The sequence below is a fragment of the Eupeodes corollae genome, chromosome 1, assembly GCF_945859685.1.
Source record: "Eupeodes corollae chromosome 1, idEupCoro1.1, whole genome shotgun sequence".
NCBI classification, from domain to species: Eukaryota; Metazoa; Arthropoda; class Insecta; order Diptera; family Syrphidae; genus Eupeodes; species Eupeodes corollae.
Window position 1 is genome coordinate 148,945,226 of NC_079147.1, and position 23,912 is coordinate 148,969,137.

The 23,912-nt window shown below is 36.3% G+C and overlaps 1 protein-coding gene across 1 annotated transcript; it reads left to right on the forward strand.

The window, feature by feature from the left end:
- The first annotated feature begins 21,404 nt into the window (after positions 1-21,404).
- On the forward strand, positions 21,405-22,030 carry LOC129940243 (60S ribosomal protein L18a-like). The gene has a single exon (XM_056048506.1). It carries the CDS (start codon positions 21,511-21,513, stop codon positions 21,874-21,876), a length of 366 nt encoding a protein of 121 aa, XP_055904481.1. The 5' UTR covers positions 21,405-21,510; the 3' UTR covers positions 21,877-22,030.
- Positions 22,031-23,912: the final 1,882 nt, after the last annotated feature.

A 23,912-nucleotide genomic window follows, 5' to 3' on the forward strand; every position in this document is an offset into this window, starting at 1 on the left:
CTACAACACCGACGTCTTGGTCAAAACGTCACAATCAACAGACGTAACTTTGAGGTAGTCGAACGCAGAATAACTCTTGCTAACCGCTGTTTCCTTGGACTAAGAAAGCAATTAAGTGGTAAAGTCCTCTCTCGAGGGACCAAAGTGTTGCTATATAAGACCCTTATAATCCCAGTCCTGCTATGCGGTGCAGAAGCATGGACTATGACAAAAGCGGATGAAAGCACCTTTGGTCGCTTCGAGAGAAAAGTTCTTCGTGTGATCTACGGTCCCGTATGCGTCGAAGGGGAGTGGAGGAGAAGATGGATCGATGAACTGTATGGGCTATACAGCGACGTAGACTTAGCCAGAAGGGTAAAAGTCCAACTACTATGACGGCTGGGTCACGTAGAGCGCTTGGAAACCAATACTCCGGCCCGGAAAGTCTTCGAATCCGCACCCACAGGACAGCGCAGTAGAGGAAGACCGCGGATCAGGTGGCGCGCACAAGTGGAAGGTGACCTCACCCAACTTGGAGCGCAAAACTGGAGACCTCCAGCGAGGATCAAAAAGGATGACAACTGATAGAAAAATAGTTTAGTTAGCTAAACAGCACTCTTCTTAAGCTCTAGAGAAATACAAATTTATCTTTAATTGTCTGTTAGCGCTGTCACAATACGATAACGTCTTTTGGAAGCAAAATTATTATTCTTGACAAAAAGGCAATTGGCAAAGACAATGGAATTGGACAAAGCGCATCGAGAAAAAGAAAATGGTAGAAACATTTTTTGGAGCGATGAAAGCAAAGTCCTACTTCTTAGGTCTGTTTTTTTGTTTCCTTTTGTATCAAGTTATTGAATTTGAATTTTACTTACCAAACAAAAAAGCCATAATTATAGTAACGTCTTTTTCTGAAAAGAAAAAAAAGTTCAATAATATCAGATTTCATATAAAATTACATAAAATACATATACATAAAATAAAGGTACAAGCCAAGTGTGTTGAGTATAAGTTTTTAATTAATTTTTGAGTATTGGTGGAAAGTTGTAACAAGCTGCATATGTAGATCTCAATATGAAATTAATGAAAATTAATATTGCATATAATCAAATAAATAAATAAAGTGGCGCAACAGCTATTAGAGAACTAGGGCCTAGTGATTTTCAACTGAAGTCATTCTACACAGGAAAAAAGTTGTCATATTAACAACCGTCGATAGTCAACCTAAAATTTAACAAAATTGTTGTATTGACTTCCAAAGTAGTCAGTATGACAACCTTATTTTTAAAAATTGACTACTGGATAGTCAATAGAACAATTTTCGCTTGTCAATTTTTGGTATTGACTACCCAAACAAAAGTAGTCAATAGAACAACTCCGGTAGTCAATATGACAATTTGGTTGTCATATTGACTACCCAAAATTGACTACCGAGGATTGTTATATTGACTACCGCTGTTGTGCTATTGACTACCGCAGTTTTCATATTGATTAACGTGGTTGTCATATTGACTACCAAAATTGACAGTCGAGAATTGTTAGATCTACTACCAACTACCACAGTTGTCGTAATGACTACCGCAGTTGTCATTTTAATTGACTACCCCAGTAGTCATATTGACTACCGCAGTTGTGATATTGACTACCGCAGTTGTCATATTGACTACCGTAGTTGTCGTATTGATTACCGCAGTTCTCATATTGCCTACCACATTATTGTCCTATTGACTACCGCAGTTGTCATATTTACTACCGCAGTTGTCATATTGACTACCATAGTTGTCATATTGACTACCGCAGTTGTCGTATTGACTACCACATTAGTTAATACGACAACCGTATTTTCAGTTTCTTTCAACCAAAGTTGTCATATTTACCACCGCAGTGGTCATATTAGTCAATATGACAACCAGGGTTTCAAATTCCTGCAACCAAAGTTGTCATATCGACAATCAAATTTTAAAAAAATTTCGGATCCCAAAATTGGCAACCGAAAATTGTTCTATGGACTACCGCTGTTATCGGCTGAAAATTGACTACCAAATAGTCATATTGACTACCAAAATAGTCAATAGGCTGACTTTTTTCGTTCAGTGTAGGTATACAGGGACCCTACTACTTTTATGTCAAATCAGAAATGAACTTTTCATGACAAGGGTTACTCTTGGAAAATTACCAGCAAAAGGCATTATCGATATGGGTTTTGTTTCACTGTTAAACAACATAATTTTGGTCTATAATTTAACCATGAATGGTGTTACAAACGTACAACGCTTGTAAATTATTATTTTGTGATCAAAATGCGTGTTAAGAAAGTTCATCGCGCGCTTTTTCCAAAAAATTGTGTTCAACGACAAAGCTCTATTTTGGCTCAATGGGTACGTAAATAAGCAGAATTGTCGATTTTGGAGTGAATATCACCTAGAAGCTTTGCAAGAGTTATCAATGCATCCAGAAAAAGTCAAAGTTCCTCATCATTGAACCGTGCTTCTTCAAAGATGATGCGAATCGTAACGTAAGTGTAAATGGTGAGCATTACCGTGAGATGATTGATATCCAACTTTTGTTTGCCCAAAATGCATGTTGCGTGGCATGTGGCACCGGCTTGTTGAAACCACATGGCAACAATGCACTTATTGAGAGGCGAGTCCGGTGAACATTTTATTTCATGTTCGGGCATGGTCAATTGGCCGCCTCGATCGTGCGATTTAAAGCCTTTAGACTTTTTTTGTGGAGCTATGTTAAATCTCATGTCTATAAAGACAAGCCCGCTTGAATTGACGCATTGGAAGACAACATTGAAGTATTTATTAGTGAGATAAATGTTGGAAAGAGTATGTCAAAATTGGACTAAGCGGATGGACCATTTGAGGCTTAGTCAAGGTCAACATTTGCATAAAATAGTCTTCTGACATTAAATTATATTTTATTATTAATTAATTATTATGCAAATAAAGATTTCATGCATTTTCCTTTTCTTTTCAATTTTATGTATATGTATGAATATTTTTGGCCCCAATTGGTTGTTGGACTTGTAGGACTTTTGGTTCTAACAGAACTGCGCCGTAAGCCACACAGTGAATGTCACAATCAATTTATTGGAAACCGTGTTTGGAGAACGTATTATCTCACGAAATTATTCAGTCGCTTAGCCGCCTCGGTCGTGACGCCGGCGCACAGTGGGGCAGAAATATCCATTTTATAATATCAATTATTTTTTAAGGTAAAAATGCTATTATGATAGTTGTTTGTATTTTTATGACAAAGGTAGTAGTTTATTAAAACCTCTGGTACAGTTTTAAATTTCGGGAATATTGTATAAATTAACCTGGAATCGCTTCTTTAAAAAGTTTTAAGTGACGAATTCTACTTGTTTAAAAAATGATTTTTTTCTAACCTATGATCATTTTTTTGAAGAATTTAAATATTCTGATTTTGAATCCGAAGCTTAAAAATTCCAGGACAGCGCGTTTCTGAGATATTTTCAAACAATCTCTTCACAAAACAATTTCATGAATATTGGATTAAATACCTCTGATTTGTTGTTGATTGATAAACTTTTTCCATCAACTTTTTTAATTTGCATTTAAAGAAAGATTTTTTTAAACTTGAAATGAAAACAGGTTTTGCTATTTTTACTTTATGCTTATGAGTATGTAAAAGTAGTTATGTTGAATTATTCAGAATCATATGATAAATTTTCATTTTTTTATTTTGAGCATGAGGATGAAAACTTTTTTATTCAATTTGATGACTTCATTTCTCTAACTTTTTATGACTGGGTCAGATGAAATGAGCATTCTATTGAAAATATCGGTGAGGGTGTCTCTCCTAGAAGTTTTTCGACTAAACTGTTCTCGGAAGACTTTAAAATCTCGGTTTCTTGACTCCAAAGCGTTCTCGCTTAGTTGACCTATAGGTAGAAGGCAATTGGAAGCATTTACATGTCCATTGAAATGCAGTATCTTGACAATAGGTTTTAAATTTTTCATCATTTAGTCTTAAACCACTAGAAATGCATTGCAAGATTACATGAAATTTTTCAATAAGTTTTTCGTCGATTCCGGTGATAGATTTTGACAGACTACTTTTTTCAAAAAACCGTCTAGCAACATTTCCTGTGTTTGTAGTACCATATCTAGGCTTAGGCTTATCTACAATCAGTCCAGTTTTTTCTTTGAATTCTTTTTAGATCCGCATTTTATTTTATTTACCAATTATTTCCTTTGTTTCAGTCGTTCTCCATTCTTGGACCGGCAATTTGTAAGCTACATGCAAAAGACATTTAAATAACCGAATCCATGTCAAAGTAGACAAACCGATCGATAGATATTCCTCCGATATGGGCAGGTTAATCATCTTTTCAATATCATTAAATTGTTTAGAGGTAGCTTTACACAATTAACATCTATGGGCAGATTTGGTTTTGCTTAAGTTATTGCAAAGCTTGCCGTCAAGCATTGAAAAACTTAAACTATGTTTAACAACGAAGTTCTTATTGTTTATGGTAATGCTGTTGTTTTGGAAATTTTGAATTTAGCAAGTCTGTGATAATGTTTTCGTTTTTTACTAATTCGTCACTTTTTTTTTCAAAAATAATTTTCAGTGGCCAACAATGACGGGGAGATGATGGGCAAGGGTTCTTCCAAAAAATTTGTTGATTGCCATAAAGTTGAAAGGGCACAAGACACTTCATAAATACAAATTTATCACAACTTTCATGAAGCTTTAGAAATGTTTTGATGATAATGCCCAGAGCTACCATCGAACCCCCATTTAAATGTTAAAGTCAGTTCAGCGGTATTCAGGACAAGGGTCAGGGCGTTGAAAGTGTTAGAATGGTTATTCACAATTTTTTCAGTTGTATGGTCCAGGAGATTTTGTATAGGAACTTGAGCTAACATTTCAGTGACTTCTAAAATTTGTGGGTAGCAAACCTTTTTGAACCTCTTTATAAGAAGGAAAAACATCTTTTGCTTAACTTCTTATGACATTGTATTGATGTCAAGACAGTTTAGCTTCCATCATCATTGACAAAGCTTCTAAAGCAGACATTTTTAAAACTTTTTACAGTTTAGCAATTTGTTTAAAAAATCTGGGGATGATGTTGCTTCTTTGACCAAATCAGCTTTTTGTTTTTGACGAGATGCTCGTAAGCTCATTTGAGCTCCAAAAACAAGTTCAAATGTTGTAACAGTATTTCGTAACTCTGCCGAGCGCTTTCGTTTTATCTGCTCACTACTGTTGACAAAATAAAGTGCAGGGCGTACAACGGATGGGAGATATTTTTTGAAAGAAAAGTTTTTACTGAGCCAATTTTTTTCAGACGAAAAAAAAACTTTTTTTCATTCGGTGTGAGCGATCCCATTTAATTATGAACTGGGATTTAAAATGTTTTAAAGCTACCTACAAATTAGTGATATGACTTAGGCTACAAAAACTTATATTATTTATGTAGGATTCAACATCTGAGAACTTTTGATCAAAAAATAAATTTCGACCAATTTTTTTCCTGAGCAATGGATATTTTAGTCTTTAGAACATAAAAACGAGTTGCAAAGTGCAATATGAGAAATGGTTTTAAAAAAACTAAGGAGTAGGCAAAATGACATTTAATTTAGTGTAGATGTCAATTTACCTAATTTTTTTATTAAAGGCTCAAAATTGTAAATTAAATGGAAAGCATAATATTTTTTTTTGGTAGAGACAAAATTTTTATAACCGTTTTTCATTTAAATAATTGTTTTAAAAGTTTAAAAATATTGTTAACTTCAATTTAGAACAGAAAAGGAGCAGAGAAATTGTATTGAAAAGAAGGACTATTGGTATAACGATTTTGAGATAATTTTTTGAAAAAAAAATTGAAACACTTAAAAACAATTTTATAGTAAAATTTAGCTATCAGAAATAGAATATTGTTAATAAAATTTTGTAAAATAAATTTATAAAAAGAAATAAACAATTTTTCAGCTTTTTAAATTCTATAACTTTATTTTAAAAAATTGAAAACAAATATTTGGGGCAAAATTCAAGCACTTTTGTTTTTTGTAAGTATAGGTATATTTTTTCTGAAACTTTTCCCACTTTCAGACCTGCTTGACTTTTGCCCCAACAGAAAATATGAAGTGACAATTAAAAAAAAGCCTTAACAAATTTTTTTCTTTTTCATTTTTATTATTTCAACACAAACATTTCTTTTTTATATTTTTAAACTTCAAACATAATCTACATAATCTAGGTGTGACATTTTTTGAGACTTTTTTCTGATCTTAATTTTGATTTTATGGATAAAACTAAAGTTAATCATTTTTAGCACTTTTTAAATAAGCGATTTTTGCACATTAAATGTCTACTTTGAAGGGCTGTCTAACCTTGACTACGAGACATAAAAAAAAAAATCACACTCTTCATATCAGATTTTCCGTTAACTTTAAGAGAGCAAACTTTATAATCCCATAATTAATAATAATTCCTATTATTAAGTTCATATAATTGATCTGAAGACCCACCCGAAAAGCTAAGGATTGAGTTCCAAGAAATTTAACTAAAACAAAAGCCTGTGAATAACTGCTCTTAGTTTTAGGATACAGTAAAGTTTCTATTTATGAATCTATTGTTTAATTCAATTTTAATCACTTTTCGTACTCTCTCCAAAATTTGAAGTTTTTCATTTGAAACAAACTATTCTCATGACTTTTTAACAATGAAGATAAATGAGACCAATCGAAAAATCCTGCAAACAAGTTACAACAAAAGTAATATGCAGCATCTTGGGACTTTGAAAATCAAACCAGGCCGTGAAGCAATAGAACTATTAGCTAATGTGCGTTAGTAACTTGATTGCGTAAGTTTAAATTTGTTCACCGTTCATGTTAGACAAATTGCTTAATTCCTCAAAAAAAGTCCCTGATTTTACTTAAACAACAGCCTACATATTGTAAATAAATAAAAGTTGAGGTTCGCTTCAAAATTTGTTTGTAAACTAAATAATATTTTCTTACCAATATTTAACACGACTACATATAATGTTCAGTTATCTTACAGTGAAGTTTAAGAATTAAGTTAAATCAAGTTTCATGCATTGTAACATTTCAGCAATTGGAACTTTAAATATAACCTCTTTCTTTCCCCAAATGTTTACATTGAAATTGCACACTACACTCTTTTGCCAATAATGTCAGCATTTTTAGGTGGAACTTTGTGTATACTTTAAAGATATTGTGTGTAGGAAGTATCCTTGTTTAAGTTTTATTGACTTGTAAAGATTTGTTGAGAGACAAAAATAAGTTTTTCAATATACTTTCAACTTTTTGAACAGATAAAAATGTCCTTCAGTGACTTTGAATAGATGTAGATACCTATCCTATGTAAATATTTTTAAGATTGTTCATTTAAATTCTACCTGAAGGGTAAGAAATACATACTAAGACACAAAATGTTGTTATAGAATTTTTAAGCATCAAAAGTTTTTCTAAGAACAACAATCGACTAAAGACTAAAGGCGACCTGTAAATTTATTTTGAAATCGATTTATGTCTCGATAGATACTACTTTCGTTTACTTCACTGTCAATCTGTCTTGAATAAAGAGGGGACATAGATTAGATAGTGGTTATTTTTACTTTGATTTGAAGTGTAAAATTTGAACTTTGTTAAATGTCGAAAGTGTTGTTTCGTTTAAATCAATAATAATTATAATTATTAAGGGGGAAAACATTTAAAAGAAAGACACAGACTACCACTTAAAATTAAACTTTACTTTGAGTAAAATTTCAAAGAATCTCTAAATTGATTTCCTCTTAAAATCGGCTATAATTTGATAATGTTTGTAATTGCAAGTGCTTTTGGGTTGGGTTGCTAGTATCAGATATTAAGCTTACCCTAGAATCAGTGTTAATTCTCATCCGATCAAAGAGGCTATTAGCTTTTAAAACAAAAACTTTAGACACCATTTCTATATAGACCTTGCGTATGACATGTACAAAAAACAAAAAATACTGAAATCAACTGAGCAGAAACATCTGGTGGACACAACGAAATTGGTTCGTCAGAGCGGAAATAAACATAAATGTACAAAACAATACTTAATTCATTTATTAAAAATAGAAATTTGCAATGTTAACTTTCAATTCTAAATAGATATAAGTGGCACCTCTGTTAATATTTAGGAAAATAATAAAAACTGATTCTTATTCTAAAAGTTCTTCTTTTTGAAGAGGATTGTTAATCACATTTCTTTTCATACAATTTATTTTAATTTTATTTTTTTTAGTTTCTATCTAAAAAGAACACGTTAAAAATTAAACATAATCGATTTTTTAATTAAGTTCTTGTTAAATTCCATTAGGAACCATCGTAATCCGTTCGATATGACAAATTGAAAATGTTGAAGTTTTTCGACGTTTCAAGGTCCTTAGACCCTAATTAAAAGAAAGATTTTTAGAGATATCTATGTTCGTCCATACGATCGGAAAGCTTTTTTCGCTTTCCATATCTCCAGAACAAGTGGACTACAAATAATTTTTGTTTTACACATAATAACGCGGATAGATAGAACGACCCTCAAAAACATAAAGTGTGTGTTTTTTTACTTTAACAATTTGGAAGTACCCCTGTCATGATGGTTAGTGCCTTGGACTGTCATGCCAAAGGTCTTGAGTTCGATCTGCCTATGCCATCTTAATATTTTTTTTTCAAGTGTACTGCCTCTTGTGAGGAATTGACAAATTCTCCAAGAATAATTATGGTCATGTAAAAGTGCTTTCTCAAATTCTAATTCGGCTTAAAACTGTAGGTCCCCTTCTTACTTTATTAAAGTGGCTGGCTCTACAGTCCTGTGTGAAGTAGGGATTCACCCAACAAACTTCTCCATCTAGCTCGGTCCCTTGCTAGATGTCTCCAGTTTCGCGCTCCAAGTTGGGTGAGGTCACTTTCCACTTTTGCGCGCCACCTGATCAGTCTTCCTCTACTGCGCTGTCATGTGGGTGGGGATTCGAAAACTTTCCGGGCCGGAGCATTGGTTTCCATGCGCTCTACGTGACCCAGCCATCTTAGTCGTTGGACTTTTACCCTTCTGGCTAAGTCTACGTCGCTGTACAGCCCGTACAGCTCGTCGTTCCATCTTCTCCTCCACTCCCCTTCGATGCATACCGGACCGTAGATCACACGAAGAACTTTTCTCTCGAAGCGACCCAAGGTGCTTTCATCCGCTTTTGTCATGGTCCATGCTTCTGCACCGTATAGCAGGACGGGGATGATAAGGATATTATATGGTAGCACTTTGAACCCTCGAGAAAGGACTTTACCACTCAATTGCATTCTTACCAAGAGTTATTCAGCGTTTGATCTCAGCGCTGGTGTTGTTTTCTGCGTTTACAGCGGAGGCAAGGTAGACGAAGTTCTTTACTACCTAAAAGTTTCGTCTGTCAATGGTGACGTTTTGTCCAAGACTTCGGTGTTGTATGTTTTTTGGAGACAGCATGTAGTTTGTTTTTCCCTCATTAACTGTTAAACCCATTTTTGCCGCCTCTGCCCCAATACTCACAAAAGCCTCATTGACATCATACTAAGTTCTTCCGATTATGTCAATGTCATAAGCATATGCCAGTAATTGGACAGACTTTTGAAAGATAGTGCCTCTAATGTTGACGTGTGAGCTCTGCACTATTCTTTCAAGAACGATGTTAAAAAAATCATATGACAGCACATCACCTCGTCTAAAACCTTTTTTGACATCGAAGGGTTATGTTAAGTTGTTTCCAACCTTTATGGAGCAGCGTAAATTCTCCATGGTCAAAAAAAAAACCGACGAGTTTGGCAGGGATGCCAAAAGTAGACATGGCTCTATACAGCTCGTCCCTGTAGATGCTGTCATATGCGGCCTTGAAATCGATGAAAAGATGGTGGGTGTCGATTTGGTGCTATTGATTTTTTTTCAGGATCTGCCGTAATGTAAATATTTAATCAACTGTGGACTTTCTTGGTCTAAAACCACACTGATAAGGACCTATCAGGTTGTTGATGATAGGCTTTAGACGTTCACATATTACGGCAGAGAAGATTTTATAGGCGATGTTAAGTAGACTGATTCCTCTATAGTTGGTGCAGTTTAGAGGGTCTTCTTTTTTCAGGATCGGGCAAACAATACTGAGGGTCCATTCATCGGGCATGCTTTCTTCCGACCATATCTTACAGATAAGTTGGTGCATGCTCCTAACCAACTTATCTCCAGCTGCTTTAAAGAGCTTGGCATTCAAGCCATCCGCTCCAGCGGCTTTATTAGACTTCAACTTAGATATGGCAATCTTTACTTCGTCTTAGTCGGGAGGACGGGATTGTAGTCTGCAGAAGTGGTCCTTCCATATCCTCAGCATTGGATGCAGTTCCACTATGATGTTTCCACTTTCGTCTTTGCAGCCTTAGGTTCTAGGTTTATGTAAAAAAAAAAACTTTCGAACTTCATTCCTGCTTTTAAATCTCTCAACATCTTGGACCGCATGCTTCTCATGCCATCTCTTTTTTCTTCTTCTTCTTTTTTCTCTGAGGCTTTGCATGCCTGTTTGTTGGCTGCATTTGCCTGCCGACATTCTTCATCGAACCAGGGGTTCCTTGTTGTTGGCTTCTTAAAACCCAGCACATCAGAGGCGGCTTCTCTGATTGCATCTTGGCAATGTTGCCACTGTTTTTCGATAAATTGTGTTGGCGACAAAAAACTTCGAGAGAGGTTTCTTGTAACTCGGTCGGAAAAAGATTTATCGATCTTCTGCCATTGTAGCCATTTGACGTTGTACCTTTTCCCAGCATCTCCCTGTTTTGCCTTGGGTCTGGAAATCCGAAGTGCTACCTTGGCTACAACGAGGTAGTGGTCCGAGTCGATGTTAGCTCTTCGGAAAGTTCGGACATCCATGATGCTGGAAGCGTGTCTTGCGTCGATCGCAATATGGTCAATCTGGTTGACGGTAGATTGATCTCTATAAGTCCAAGCACCTTTGTGGATGTTGAGGTGTTTAAAAACGCGTACTGGCTCGAAGAACATATCTTTGGTGTTGTCATCTATCTCTTCTGTGGGGCGTGCGCGCATATCAGGCAAATGTTGCCGAATTTAGCTTTTATGTGTATGGTCATGAGGCGGTCGTTGATGCACCTATAGCTCAAAACTTCTTGCCTAAGTCTGGCTCCAATGACAAAGCCGTATTCAAATAGGCGCTGTTTGTTTTCGCGGTAGCAGTCACCATAGTAAACATCGCAGTTTTTCATCCTCTTTTTTACTCTGCCCATCCCATTGTATTTCCTGGATGGCGGTGATGCCTGCTTTATAGCAGGCTAGGGCCTCCTCTAATTCTTCGGGCGCACGTGGTCTGTTAAGGGACCTAACATTCCACGTGCATATCCGAAGTTCGTTGTCCTTAATTCGTTTGCGTAGGTTGTCAACAGTAAATCCGTCCGTATACGAGGCTTGTTGGTGGTTCGCAACTATGAGGCTTTTACGTGGCCAGAAAGTCACCCCGACGGCACAACCCCCAACCTGGAGGGCCAGATCGTAAGTATGTGGAGCCGGATAAAACCGCTCCTTATAATCCTGGGCTCCGTATCAAGATATCTCAAACAATTTGATGAATATATTTTGAAATGTTGCATTCATTTTTAAAAGACCAATTTTTAATTTTGATGTGCATTAGAAAGAAGTGTTAATTTAAACTTTTTGACATTACCCCTGAGCTTCACCAGCAAGGCAAAACTAAATAAAACTACCATAAATGGTCAACAGAAAACACCAAACTATGATAAACAAAACAAATGGAATCATAACTCATAATATCATAACAGTCAAAAGAAAACCAATATAATTCCCTAGACGATCGATTTTGAGGTATCAGTAAATATCGAATGCAAGGTAATACTCGGTATCTACGAGTATTTGACTTATAGCTTTTTTGAAGAAAATATTTTTACCCATTCATTAAATAAGTGCATGAAATTCAACTCATTTTTGCCAAAGAAAATTGTTTCCAGGGCTTCTGCATTGCATAGTATAAAATTACAAGCTCAAATTTAAATCAAAATCGCAACCATCCAAATGTTATTATTTTAATTCAACACAAAGAAATCCATTTTATAAAAATCATTCTAGAATTCTTGATCCTAATCTCTAAATACAGAGTGAATTTTATTGGAAAAAGTATAATTGCATGTTTCTTGTAGCTTTGTATTTCTTTTTCACTTATTTTTTTCGAAGTGTATATAATTTCACAATTAGTATTGCTATATATATCCGTCACTGGTAGTCGATTTTCTAAAAGTTTAATTGGGTTTATTGAATTTTTTTCAAAGGAAAATGAAAATTAATTAATGCATTTCCAAGTAAGCGGAGGAAAGGTTTTGAAATTGTTTATAATAATAACAAACCAAATCAATTCAAATTGTAAGCCTTTTTTTCATTCATCGCATCGCTGTTAAAAGTCGGTCATTGTGTGGTAGAGTCAAGCTCAAATTTCAATAAAGATATAAACTGAATTGTAGGTAGTGTCAGTCAAGAGGAGGCTTGAGATAACCTTTACAAGTTAGAAGTTGCAGATTTAAATTAATTCCAAGAGCGTCTGACACATATTGTGCGGCACACTGGTCAGCGTCTGTACCCTGTGGGGCGGCTGAATATAAACCATAGATAGAAGTAACTGACTTATTTATAGCACGAACACTAAGTTAACAAAATTATGGCAATGAACAAAACGACTAGATTAAATACCCCAGGTGGCAATCCAGTGAAAAAGGTAAATCCACTCTCTTGCGAGGTCGGTCCTATGGATTCTGGTGAGGATCAATTATTGCTTACAAATATTGAGAGACGGAGTTCAATGATGCAAAGAACTCCCCCAATCAAATTTTCTTCAGGGGTTACATCATCGACAACCTCAAACAGTACTATAGATGTTAAAAAAATCAGCGAAAAAGATCAACAGAGTTCCAACAAAGTCAAAGAGAAAGATCAATCAAAATCTAAGAACTACTTTGAAAAATGGCAAATTGATATAGCTGCAAGAAAACAACTTGAAGTTCTAGTTCAAAGTCTTCAGCTGCAAGTGAAAAAACTCGAAGAGAAAGTTTCCTTGCTTGACAAGAAAGATTCAGTTAAGTCAAAAATATATTGAACCCGAATATCAAACTGATGAAGAAGAGCTCTTGTTTGAAACTGAGAAAAAGAAAAATGAGCATACCACAAAGAAACGTAAACATAGTCCCCAGATTCGTTCAAGAAATCAGAACAGCTCTAAAACCGAATATAAAAAAGAGTTGATTACAGGAACTAAAGTGGTAGCTGTTTCTAAATTAATATCTCACGCTAAAGGCAGCAAACAAATTACACCATCACCAAATTTGATCTCAGGATTTGCAATTTTTGGAGATCTTAAGAAAATAATAGAAAAATGTACTAAAAAAGCTTGCAAATACACATCGTACAACAGAGACAACTGGAAAGTCACAGTCGAAGAAGCTGACGAGTATAGATCTGTTACTGAAGAACTGAGCAAACACCAAATATCCATTTGAGAACAAAGCTACAAGGTCAATAAAATTAGTAGCCAGAGGTCTTCTTTCCTCGTGCTCTCCCGAGGAAGTAGTAGACGATCTTGTACAAAAAGGCTTCCAAGCCCTTCATGCAGTCAATCTATTTAAGAATGAGACAATTAAAAACTCCTCTGGAGAATCAATGACAAGTAAGAGGTTGCTGCCTTTATTCATGCTTACTTTTGACTGCAAAGAAAGTCTCGAGGAGATTTATAAAGTAATATCAATCTTGGGCATAGCCGAGAGTTTGCTTGTTGTAAAGTGTGAAGAAAAACATGCAACTTAAAATTGTCCTATGGGCAGACATCAGAAAGCAAAATGTGTGAACTGCAAGGGTAATCACCCGGCAAGCTGCACAGTTGCCAAAAAATTCCAAGAGTTTAGAAGCAAAAATACATCTGCTAGAGACAAACCCAGAAACACAGTAAATACCGATTTAACTGCTGAAAACAATACTAAGAACCGCCTAAAAAGGCTGTTCAAAGTAAAAGCGATGAAAAGAAAGCCTATTCTCAGATTTTTAAAAATGTGCGAATGAAGGGACTTCCATAAAAGAAATTCTACAACTTATTCTTTAAAGAATTGATAAATAGGATTTAAATATCAAAGGATTTGAATATAAGCGAAAAAGTCCCTTTCAAAAAACAATGATGGACAGAACACTTAAAATCGCTACATGGAATGCAAACGGTCTTATAAACATTCATCCGAATTAAAAATCTTTTTAGATCTAGAACATATCGATATTTGCCTGGTGTCCGAAACTCATTTCTTCAATGGGGGAAGTCTAGATAATGTAATAGAAAACTATTCATGTTACCACGCTCCACATCCAGCTGACAAGGCAAGAGGTGGATCGGCAATTCTCATAAAAGAATGCTTAAAACATTATGAAGTTTACTAGTGAAAATATGCAAGTAACAACTATTAGTATTGGTATAAAAAAGAAAGAGATTAAGAAAGCAGCTATATACTGCCCACCAAGGCGCTCCCCGACAGAAGTTGACTATACAGATCTATTTAATCTTCTTGGGCATAACTTTTTTGTTGGTGTAGACTTCAAAGCGAAACACACCCATTGGGGTTCAAGACTTATATCAATAAAAGGCAAAAGACTTTTCCAAGCAGGCCGTAAATACAATTGCAAATTCTATTCCTCCAGGTTGCCAACTTACTGGCCTTTCGATAATAACAAAATACCAGACCTTATTTACTTTTTCGTAGCTCAAGGAATCAAACGAAATCACATTAGCGTCAAAGGTAATTATGACCTGTCATCAGATCATACTCCAGTGATTCTATCATTAAGTGAATTGGAAGTACTAGAAAAAAGTAATCCAAAGCTTGTAAATAAGAAAACAAACAGGTATGATTTTAGAGAAAGGCTTTTAAGTTTTAAAAATTTAAGATCTCCCATGGATATAATCGAGCAAAATGACCATGAAGTGGAACAACTTATTGCTGATGTGCTACAGGCCGCTGAAGAAAGTACTCCAACATTTTCTAATAGGAGACAAAATGAAATAAAATATCCTTTAGAGATAAGAGAATTGATAATAGAGAAAAGAAGAGATCGAAGAAAATGGCAAAATACTAGATTTCCAGATGATAAAACAACGTTTAACCGTATAAGCAACAATCTTAAAAAACAAATTTACAAATTCAAAAATGATTCACTCAGTACATTCCTTAGTAATTTAAAGACTGATGCTTCAACCGATTCGCTATGAAAAGCAGCCAAGCGTCTGAAAAGACCGCAGTTACAAAACTCGCCCTTGAAATCTCAAGATGGGAAATGAATCGCTAACCCGAAAGAAAAAGCTTACCTTTTCGGTGAACATCTTGCGAATGTTTTAAAGCCATACTCATCATACACGGCTGAAAATAGCTTACACTTTCTAGATAAGATATATGAAAGTAAAATACCAATTGTAAGACCTAAAGAAATAAAAAGTATGTGTTTACATCAACTATCAAGTAAAAAATCACCAGGTTACGATCTAATTACTGCTCAGGTTATGAAAGAAATGCCATTGAACGCCTTCATAAAACTCCAATATATAATAAATGCATGCCTTAAGCAACGGTATGTCCCGCACCATTGGAAAATTGCTGAAGTAATTGTCATACCAAAGCAAGGTAAACCACCTACACAAGTGACGGCTTACAGACCAATATCGCTTATACCAATTATGGCAAAAGTTTTTGAAAGCTGCTTCTGAAGAGACTTAGCAAAATTATAGAAGAAAGAAGGTTAATCCTTAACCATCAGTTTGGTTTTAGAAATCCCACGAAAGACCAAGTTCATAGAATATCAGATGTAATAGAAAAAGCATTAGAAGAAAAACAAGTATGTTCAGCTATTTTCTTAGATGTTGCTCAAGCCTTTGACAAGGTTTGGCATGAGGGACATGAGTACAAACTGCAAAGGGATCAACCCAGGCAGTACTTTGAAATATTAAAATCGTACATCTCAGACCGATTGTTTAGAGTAAGGTACGATCAAGAATGCTCGGAATTGAGGAAAATAGAAGCCGGTGTACCACAAGGAAGTGTCCTAGGTCCTACCCTGTATTTACTATACACAAGGGATATTCCAATTGGTAATCATACCATAATGGCTACTTTTGCAGATGATACCTCAATTTTGGTACCCGACAAATGTGTCTCTAAGGCAGCAGTAAAACTACAAAATGCTGTCGACACAGTGAGAGCTTGAACTAAAAAATGGGATATCAAACTCAATGAAACAAAACCTTCACATATAAACTTTACAAATAAAAAGATAAACAATATTCCAATAATCATTAATAATCAAGCTGTACCTTACGCCAATACGGCCACCTTGTAATGACTTTGGATGCAAAGCTTTGAAATAAAAGAGAAGAACTAAATTTAAAATACAGAAAAATGTACTGATTGCTTGGTAACAACTCTGATTTATCAATCCAAAACAAAATAATGCTGTATAATCAAGTACTAAAGGCTGTTTGGACCTATGGAATCCAATTATGGGTCTGTACAAAGAAAACAAATACCGAAATCATCCAAAAATTCCAAAACAAAGTCCTTCGTTGAATAGTTAATGCACCTTGGTACATAAGAAATACCGATCTACATCGTGACTTACAAATAGAAATGGTTACAAAAGTTGTTAAAAAATACGCTGTATCGCACAACCAGAGACTGCAAAATAATACTAATTCTGAAATGGAGTCCGTCTTGAATATAAGAAACTATGTTCGGAGATTAAGAAGAACCAAGCCTCATGAGCTTATGGTCTTAAAAAAAAAATATGGGAAAGTATTAAAAGTTTAAACTTACCCCAAAGTGATTGCACAAAGTTAAGAAAGAAAAATCGGTAGTCGATCCTTCAAGATTGGTCCTGATGAAGAGGTGGTTTTAGTGGTTAAGATAAGAGTCCCACACTACTTGGTGTCGAAAACTGCCAAGTGTCTTTTGAAGATTTCCTCCAGTCAAAAAAAAACTAGCTCTTAAAGACTACTCCTGTTAATAAAGCCCAACGAAGTGGGAGCTCGTTGTTACAGTAACAAACTGTCGCCGAGACGGAAAATCAGCAACGATTATAAGGTTCTCGACTTAAAATGACTTCAGGAACTTATGGTTGCATTCCGTGGCAAGGACTGTGGAACATCCTTTTATATGAGTTACGAGTACAATATCCACCTTATAATGTTTTTCGAGTTTCAGATGAAGTAATATTTACAATTTCTTTTCAAAACTTAAATTATTATTTTGCATCCAAAATTATTGCTTCAACCGAACAGCAAAATAATCCCTTCAAACATTTCATTTTGAATATTCATAGGTATTCAATTGTTTTTCAATTTAACTATACCTACTCATCTGCTTAAAAAACTTTTAATAAGAAATTTCTAAAATAGAATTAATCGAAGGAAAATTGTTATAGAATACAAAAGTTTTACTTTAGTCTTTTATACTGAAGGGCATTCCTATCCGATCGAAAAGTTTAAAATTCTTCAACAACATTATTTCGGTCTTAGAAGTGTCTTCGTAAGTCAATAAAAGTGAAAGAAACAAGAATTCATAGACAAAACAAAGTTTTAAACTTTTACCTCAAGAAGATATCATTGGCAGCCAACTTCAAGTGGACCCTGGAAAAATGTTCGTACCTAAGCTGTTGAGATTTAGGTAAAGAGGTGAGTGTAAATGTTTCAAGTTCGTTTCAGTCGGACATGCAGTTAAGTACTGCGACCAATAACATGTGAAGGGGGGGGGGGGGGGTCACAGTCTTATTTTTATTTAATATCAATTTTTATTTGTATCACCTTTCTTCATTTCAACTGTATGAGGAATGTACACTACGCTGAATTTAACATTAACTTTGAAGTATTAGGGTTCTTAATACTTACGAAGAATAATAAAAGTTTATAATTAATTTTACGAGTTTAACAAAGTTTTTTAGTTGCTTAGTTTGTTTTATAGACATAAATATGACATAAGATCCTTATACAGTATATTTCAATAAATTAAAAAAATAAATAAATTAAAAAACCAAACAAAAGTTTGACTGATGATAACACACGATTCAATCGATCTTGACCGATCAGGCATTTGACACTCAAATATGACTTTTCCATTCACTCAAATATGACCATTCTTTAAATTCGTTACGGGGTCCAAATGTGTTCCAGAGCAAGTTTAAGGACTCATATAATTTTTGTTTATAATAAAATAACTCAACGAAATTCAATTTTCCATTTATTTGTTGCTTGTAGAGTACCAGAGTCTAGTAGCTTACAACAATCAACCAATCATGTCAGGGATAGTTAGGTTAGATTACTTTGGGGGACTGACAGTTTATGTCTTTACCGTGACACTTAGATCCATACAGATCCATTGTGATTCCTGTGAGTATTGCAACTCAAGTTAATAAGAAAAAACTATGTGTTCAGTTAGTCACGCCATTTAGAGGCGTTGACGAAGCTTAGAATGTTAGTACCTGGCGTACTAGAGAGTTCTTCTAAATCCCCGAAGAAATAGTTGCCAAGCAGTTTCTTCCTTTGATGCGATAGTGCGGGACAGTGACACAGAAAGTGCGGAGTGTCTTCACGCACCTGCTCGTCAACGCATCCTCTGCATGGATCATCTGAACTGATTCTCATCTTTTTCATATGATAACCTAACAGATCATGTCCGGTGATTATGCTCACAAGAGATCGAAGTGATCCCTTGTGTAGTAGGCAGCCATGGCTTCTGTCGACGTTTTAGCGAATATCCTTACTTACTTACTTAAGGTGGCGCTACAGTCCTGTGTGAACTAGGGCCTCACCCAAAAAACTTCTCCATCTAGCTCGGTCCCTAGCTAGATGTCTCCAGTTTCGCGCTCCAAGTTGGGTGAGGTCACCTTCCACTTGTGCGCGCCACTTGATCCGCGGTCTTCCTCTACTGCGCTGTCCTGTGGGTGCGGATTCGAAGATTTTCCGGGCCGGAGCATTGGTTTCCATGCGCTCTACGTGACCCAGCCATCTTAGTCGTTGGACTTTTACTCTTCTTGCTAAGTCTACGTCGCTGTACAGCCCGTACAGTTCGTCGTTCCATCTTCTCCTCCACTCCCCTTCGATGCATACGGGACCGTAGATCACACGAAGAACTTTTCTCTCGAAGCGACCCAAGGTGCTTTCATCCGCTTTTGTCATGGTCCATGCTTCTGCACCGTATATCAGGACGGGGATGATAAGGGTCTTATATAGCAACACTTTGGTCCCTCGAGAGAGGACATTACTACTCAATTGCTTTCTTAGTCCAAAGAAACAGCGGTTAGCAAGAGTTATTCTGCGTTTGATCTCAGCGCTGGTGTTGTTTTCTGCGTTTACAGCGGAGCCTAGGTAGACGAAGTCCTTGACTACCTCAAAGGTACGTCTGTCGATTGTGACGTTTTGACCAAAACGTCGGTGTTGTATGTCCTTTCTAGACGACAGCATGTACTTTGTTTTGCCCTCATTAACCGTTAAACCCATTTTTGCCGCCTCTGCCTCAATACTCACAAAAGCCCCATTGACATCACGCTGAGTTCTTCCGATTATGTCAATGTCATCAGCATATGCCAGTAATTGGACAGACTTTTGAAAGATAGTGCCTCTAGTGTTGACGTGTGAGCTCTGCACTATTCTTTCAAGCACGATGTTAAAAAAATCGCATGACAGCGCATCACCTTGTTTTTTCCAGGATCTGCCGTAATGTAAATATTTGATCAACTGTGGACTTTCCTGGTCTAAAACCACACTGATAAGGACCTATCAGGTTGTTGACGATGGGCTTTAGACGTTCACATATTATGGCAGAGAAGATTATATCCCCGCTGGTTTTTAATTCTTTTGTTGTATTCTGTAGATGGTTTTTCGTTATTTGGGTTCCTCTTAGTTTGCCTAAAAATCTCAGCTGATCAGCTGAGGACTTAAGAAATAAAAATCTACAGCTGATCAGCTGAAAATACTGTCGCGGGTACTACTTAAGAATCTCAAAACGAATACGAAATGTTAAGAGTTCTTTTTCGTCACGAAGCAGGCCAGAAGATCATCAATAAAAATTAGAAAGAGTGTCGGGGAAGGAACAACGCCCTGGGGCAAGTTTTGTTTTTGTTTCTCAGACGAATACAAACCCAATTATGTTTTTATTGAACAGTGTGAAAGGTAGTTTCTAATTCACTGAAGGAGGGATTTGTCAAAGCCGAAGCACATATTTTCGATTCAAGACTGATGCCAAACCTTTTCAAATGCTTTTGAAATATTAAGTGCAATAATCTAATTTTCTAAAAATAATATAAATATTTATTCCACTATTCGGTAAGATAGACCCTCAAATCACTAGAGGACCTATTGCTACGAAAACTGTTCTGATGGTCATTAAGAAGCGTAGTACCCGTGGCATGATGGTTAGTGCGTTGGACTGTCATGCAAGGGGTCTAGGGTTCAATCCCGGCCTGTGCCACCTTAATTTAAAAAAAATAATTTTCGCGGGTACTGCCTCTTGCGACTAATTGACAAATCCTTCAGTAATTCTTGTCATGAAAAAGTGCTTTCTCAAACTAGCCGTTCGGATTCGGCCTAAAATTGTAGGTCCCTTCCATTCCTGACAACAGTACTCGCACACAGGAATGATTGAGAGTTGTAAGTCACTAGGACGTGGTTCACAACGGACTGTTACGCCACCCCATTTGATTTTTTTTTTGGTCGTTAAGAAGCATCTAGTCTTTAGAGATATTTCTTAAGCTGATTCAGCGTTTTCTCGACCTATGTAAGAAGTGACGTAAGTGCGATCGGTTTATATTTCAACAGGGAGGAGGGTTCAAGTTTCTTGGGTATCGGCTGGACAAATACCGTTTTCCATTTACTAGGAACGAGATCTGAAGAGTAAGATACATGAAAAAGCTTACGCAGGGGTTTTGTCAGCCTGGACGAAGACCTATTTAGAACAAAAGCGGGGATGCCATTCGTTACCATCGGATTTATATCTAGGACTCTGGCTACTTTAAGTTTGCGAAAGAAATTTTGTTGCTAAAATCATTTACGCTTTTAAGTACAGAGTCATAACAATCTCTGGCAACGGTGATTTAGTGGTGAACTGACTAGAAGAGTAGTTTCTCTATATTGCTAACATTGACAACGAGCTTGGAAGGGGAAGAATTCGTCATGTTCTGCCTTTGGGACATTGTAGTATCAAACTTGTGATCATATCTGCATTGGAGTCAAAGCTACTATCAATGAAGAATAGTGTTCAGTTAGAGGTCCTGAATCAATTCAATTATAGATACCGTCAGAGTTGGCTTTCTAGTGTTGTCAAACAGTTCTCTTAGGAGTTCTTTCTTCAACATTTTTTTTTTGAGAACGCTGCCAAAATTAAAGCTAAGGGACATTTGAAAGAATACGAAGTCATCGGGCGCAAATTGCCCACAGAGAAGGAGCCCCAGACTTCTCTCTACAAGATGAGAATCTTCGCCCCAGACAACATTGTGGCCGAGTCACGTTTCTGGTATTTCTTGCGTCAATTGAAGAAGTTCAAGAAGACCAACGGTGAAATTGTCTCCCTCAAGCAGGTGTACGAAAATTCGCCAATTAAATTTAAGAACTTTGGCATCTGGTTGCGTTATGACTCGCGTTCCGGTACACACAACATGTACCGTGAATACCGTGATCTGACTGTCGGTGGAGCCGTCACTCAGTGTTACCGTGATAAGGGTGCACGTCATCGTGCTCGTGCCCATTCAATCCAGATCATTAAGGTCGAGGCTATTGCTGCCAACAAAACTCGCCGAGTGCACGTCAAGCAATTTCACAACTCCAAGTTGTAAAGTTCCCATTGGTACAGAGGGTACACCACAAGGGCAACAGGAAGCTATTCTCGTTCAGGAAGCCCAGGACATACTTGTTGTAGAAAGTTACATTGGAGTTTTGTTTTTTATAAGAAATTTTTGATAAAAGCTGTAAACTGAAGAAACATACAAAGTTTTGACACGAGAAATTGGCTCATACGACACATCAGTGTCAGAAGTAAGGAACTCTGAGAAAAGTGGCTTTACTGAGCAAAGATCTCTGCACACATTTCATCGGGTGTTTGAAAACCTTGGTTCTTGGACATGAGCTGATTTTTGATCTGTCAAAGTAGTTACTTACTCAAAAAAAGCTCGTACTTAAATTCCTTAAAAGTGTTTAAAAAGTACATGCAAAATTATAAAATTGTAAACAAAAACTAGAAAAATGGTAGCCCCGCCGAAGCAAGGAAATTCCCACGTAAGACAAAAATAAATTTTGACCTGTAAGCTATAGCCTCACTTAATGAAAAGGGTCTGCTTAATACCTCTCCCATCCAACTAATAGAAGAAAAGCGCAGAACTTTGCCTACTGTAGCAGTTTTGCAATCCGCAAAACCTCTGAGCCGAAAATATCATCTCCAGCAATAACCTTTGATATTCTCAAAAATATCCTAGAGGAAAGTAACATAAAACTCGTCAATGAGCTCCCTTCTAAAGTCGATTTTCAGGTACTACATGCATAGCTTTCTGGCTTAAAAATTAAATATGACGAAATTTCGGCCAAGGTTATACTCCTGGGACATCGTAACAACGCATTAGACGAACAGGGCTACAAGTTTGTGCAACGTAGTTTAGAAACAATGTGGTGGTCCATATGCCCGCAGAAGAAAATACGGACATGAATGAAAAAGCAAAGTCTGTTTGCGCTGACTTATTAGGTAATACCGATCCAAACTATAAATTTGAGTATGCGCACCCGGTATCTAATGAGAACAAACGAACATCAATGATAGTTGTGAAACTTGATTCGCTTAAAGGTACACAGGTTCACATCCATCATGATCTCCCGTACAACACACGACGAAAATTCCTGCGGCATAAGTTTCCTCTTGTGAAAACCCAGCTGAAAGATGATAATCTTTTTAAAAATAGTAAGCTTTTTAATTCGGCTATGGCGAACGGATTAAAATGTGGCTCTAATAATCTCGTGGATTTTTTGCAATCAATTTTTGGTGGCGATCTCAATTTATTTTCAAGCATTGATGATTTTATGAATGAAGTTCACCAAAAAACGAAAAAAATAAATAATGTCAAATCCCAAAGTCAATGAGCGGGATTGTCAAATGCTGGCAGCGTTCGATCGTTAAAATTCCGTGAAACATACGCTGTGCAGAATTTGGGGGCACACACAAGCGAGAGCGTGAGCAGCAGTTAATTGGCGGTTCACACGATGAAATGGAATGAGATGAAATCGTCTACCAGAAACCAATTCTTCAGTGTGGAACCGAAATTGAACATTTTTGTGCGACTGCTACCTACAACTTGGGACACAAGTTTGTGGTTTTGGGGAATTCGAAGAAGTCGAAAGGTTTCTGAGGTACTTTTTAAAAAGGATTTTTCGATTACCAGAAACAACCGTACCACCATTATTTTTCGACACTCTTAAGATTCACTTTGAATATTTTATTAAAATATTGGAGACGGATGAGGGAAGGTTACCAAAACAAGTACTGCAGCACATCTTAACTACTAGGGGAAATCTTGTCATGAAGTGGGAGGAGCTTGAAAATATTCTTGGTGAAAACTTCCATCCGAAATAAGTTCTATGGACATGTTTACTACGATCCTTGAGAGAATAAGCCACACTTATTATGAAAAATTTAAAACGGAAGCACAATCATCACAATACAGAATGATTTTCATTAAACTGTACTTCGACCTTAAAGAACTGACATACTTTCAAAACAGCGTTTCACTCAACATGATGAGCGTTATATTTAAAGCAAGAGGCGAAATCATCAATTTAAACTTTATACCACATCGACTGGACCTTCCGATTTTGTGTGTTCTTTGGA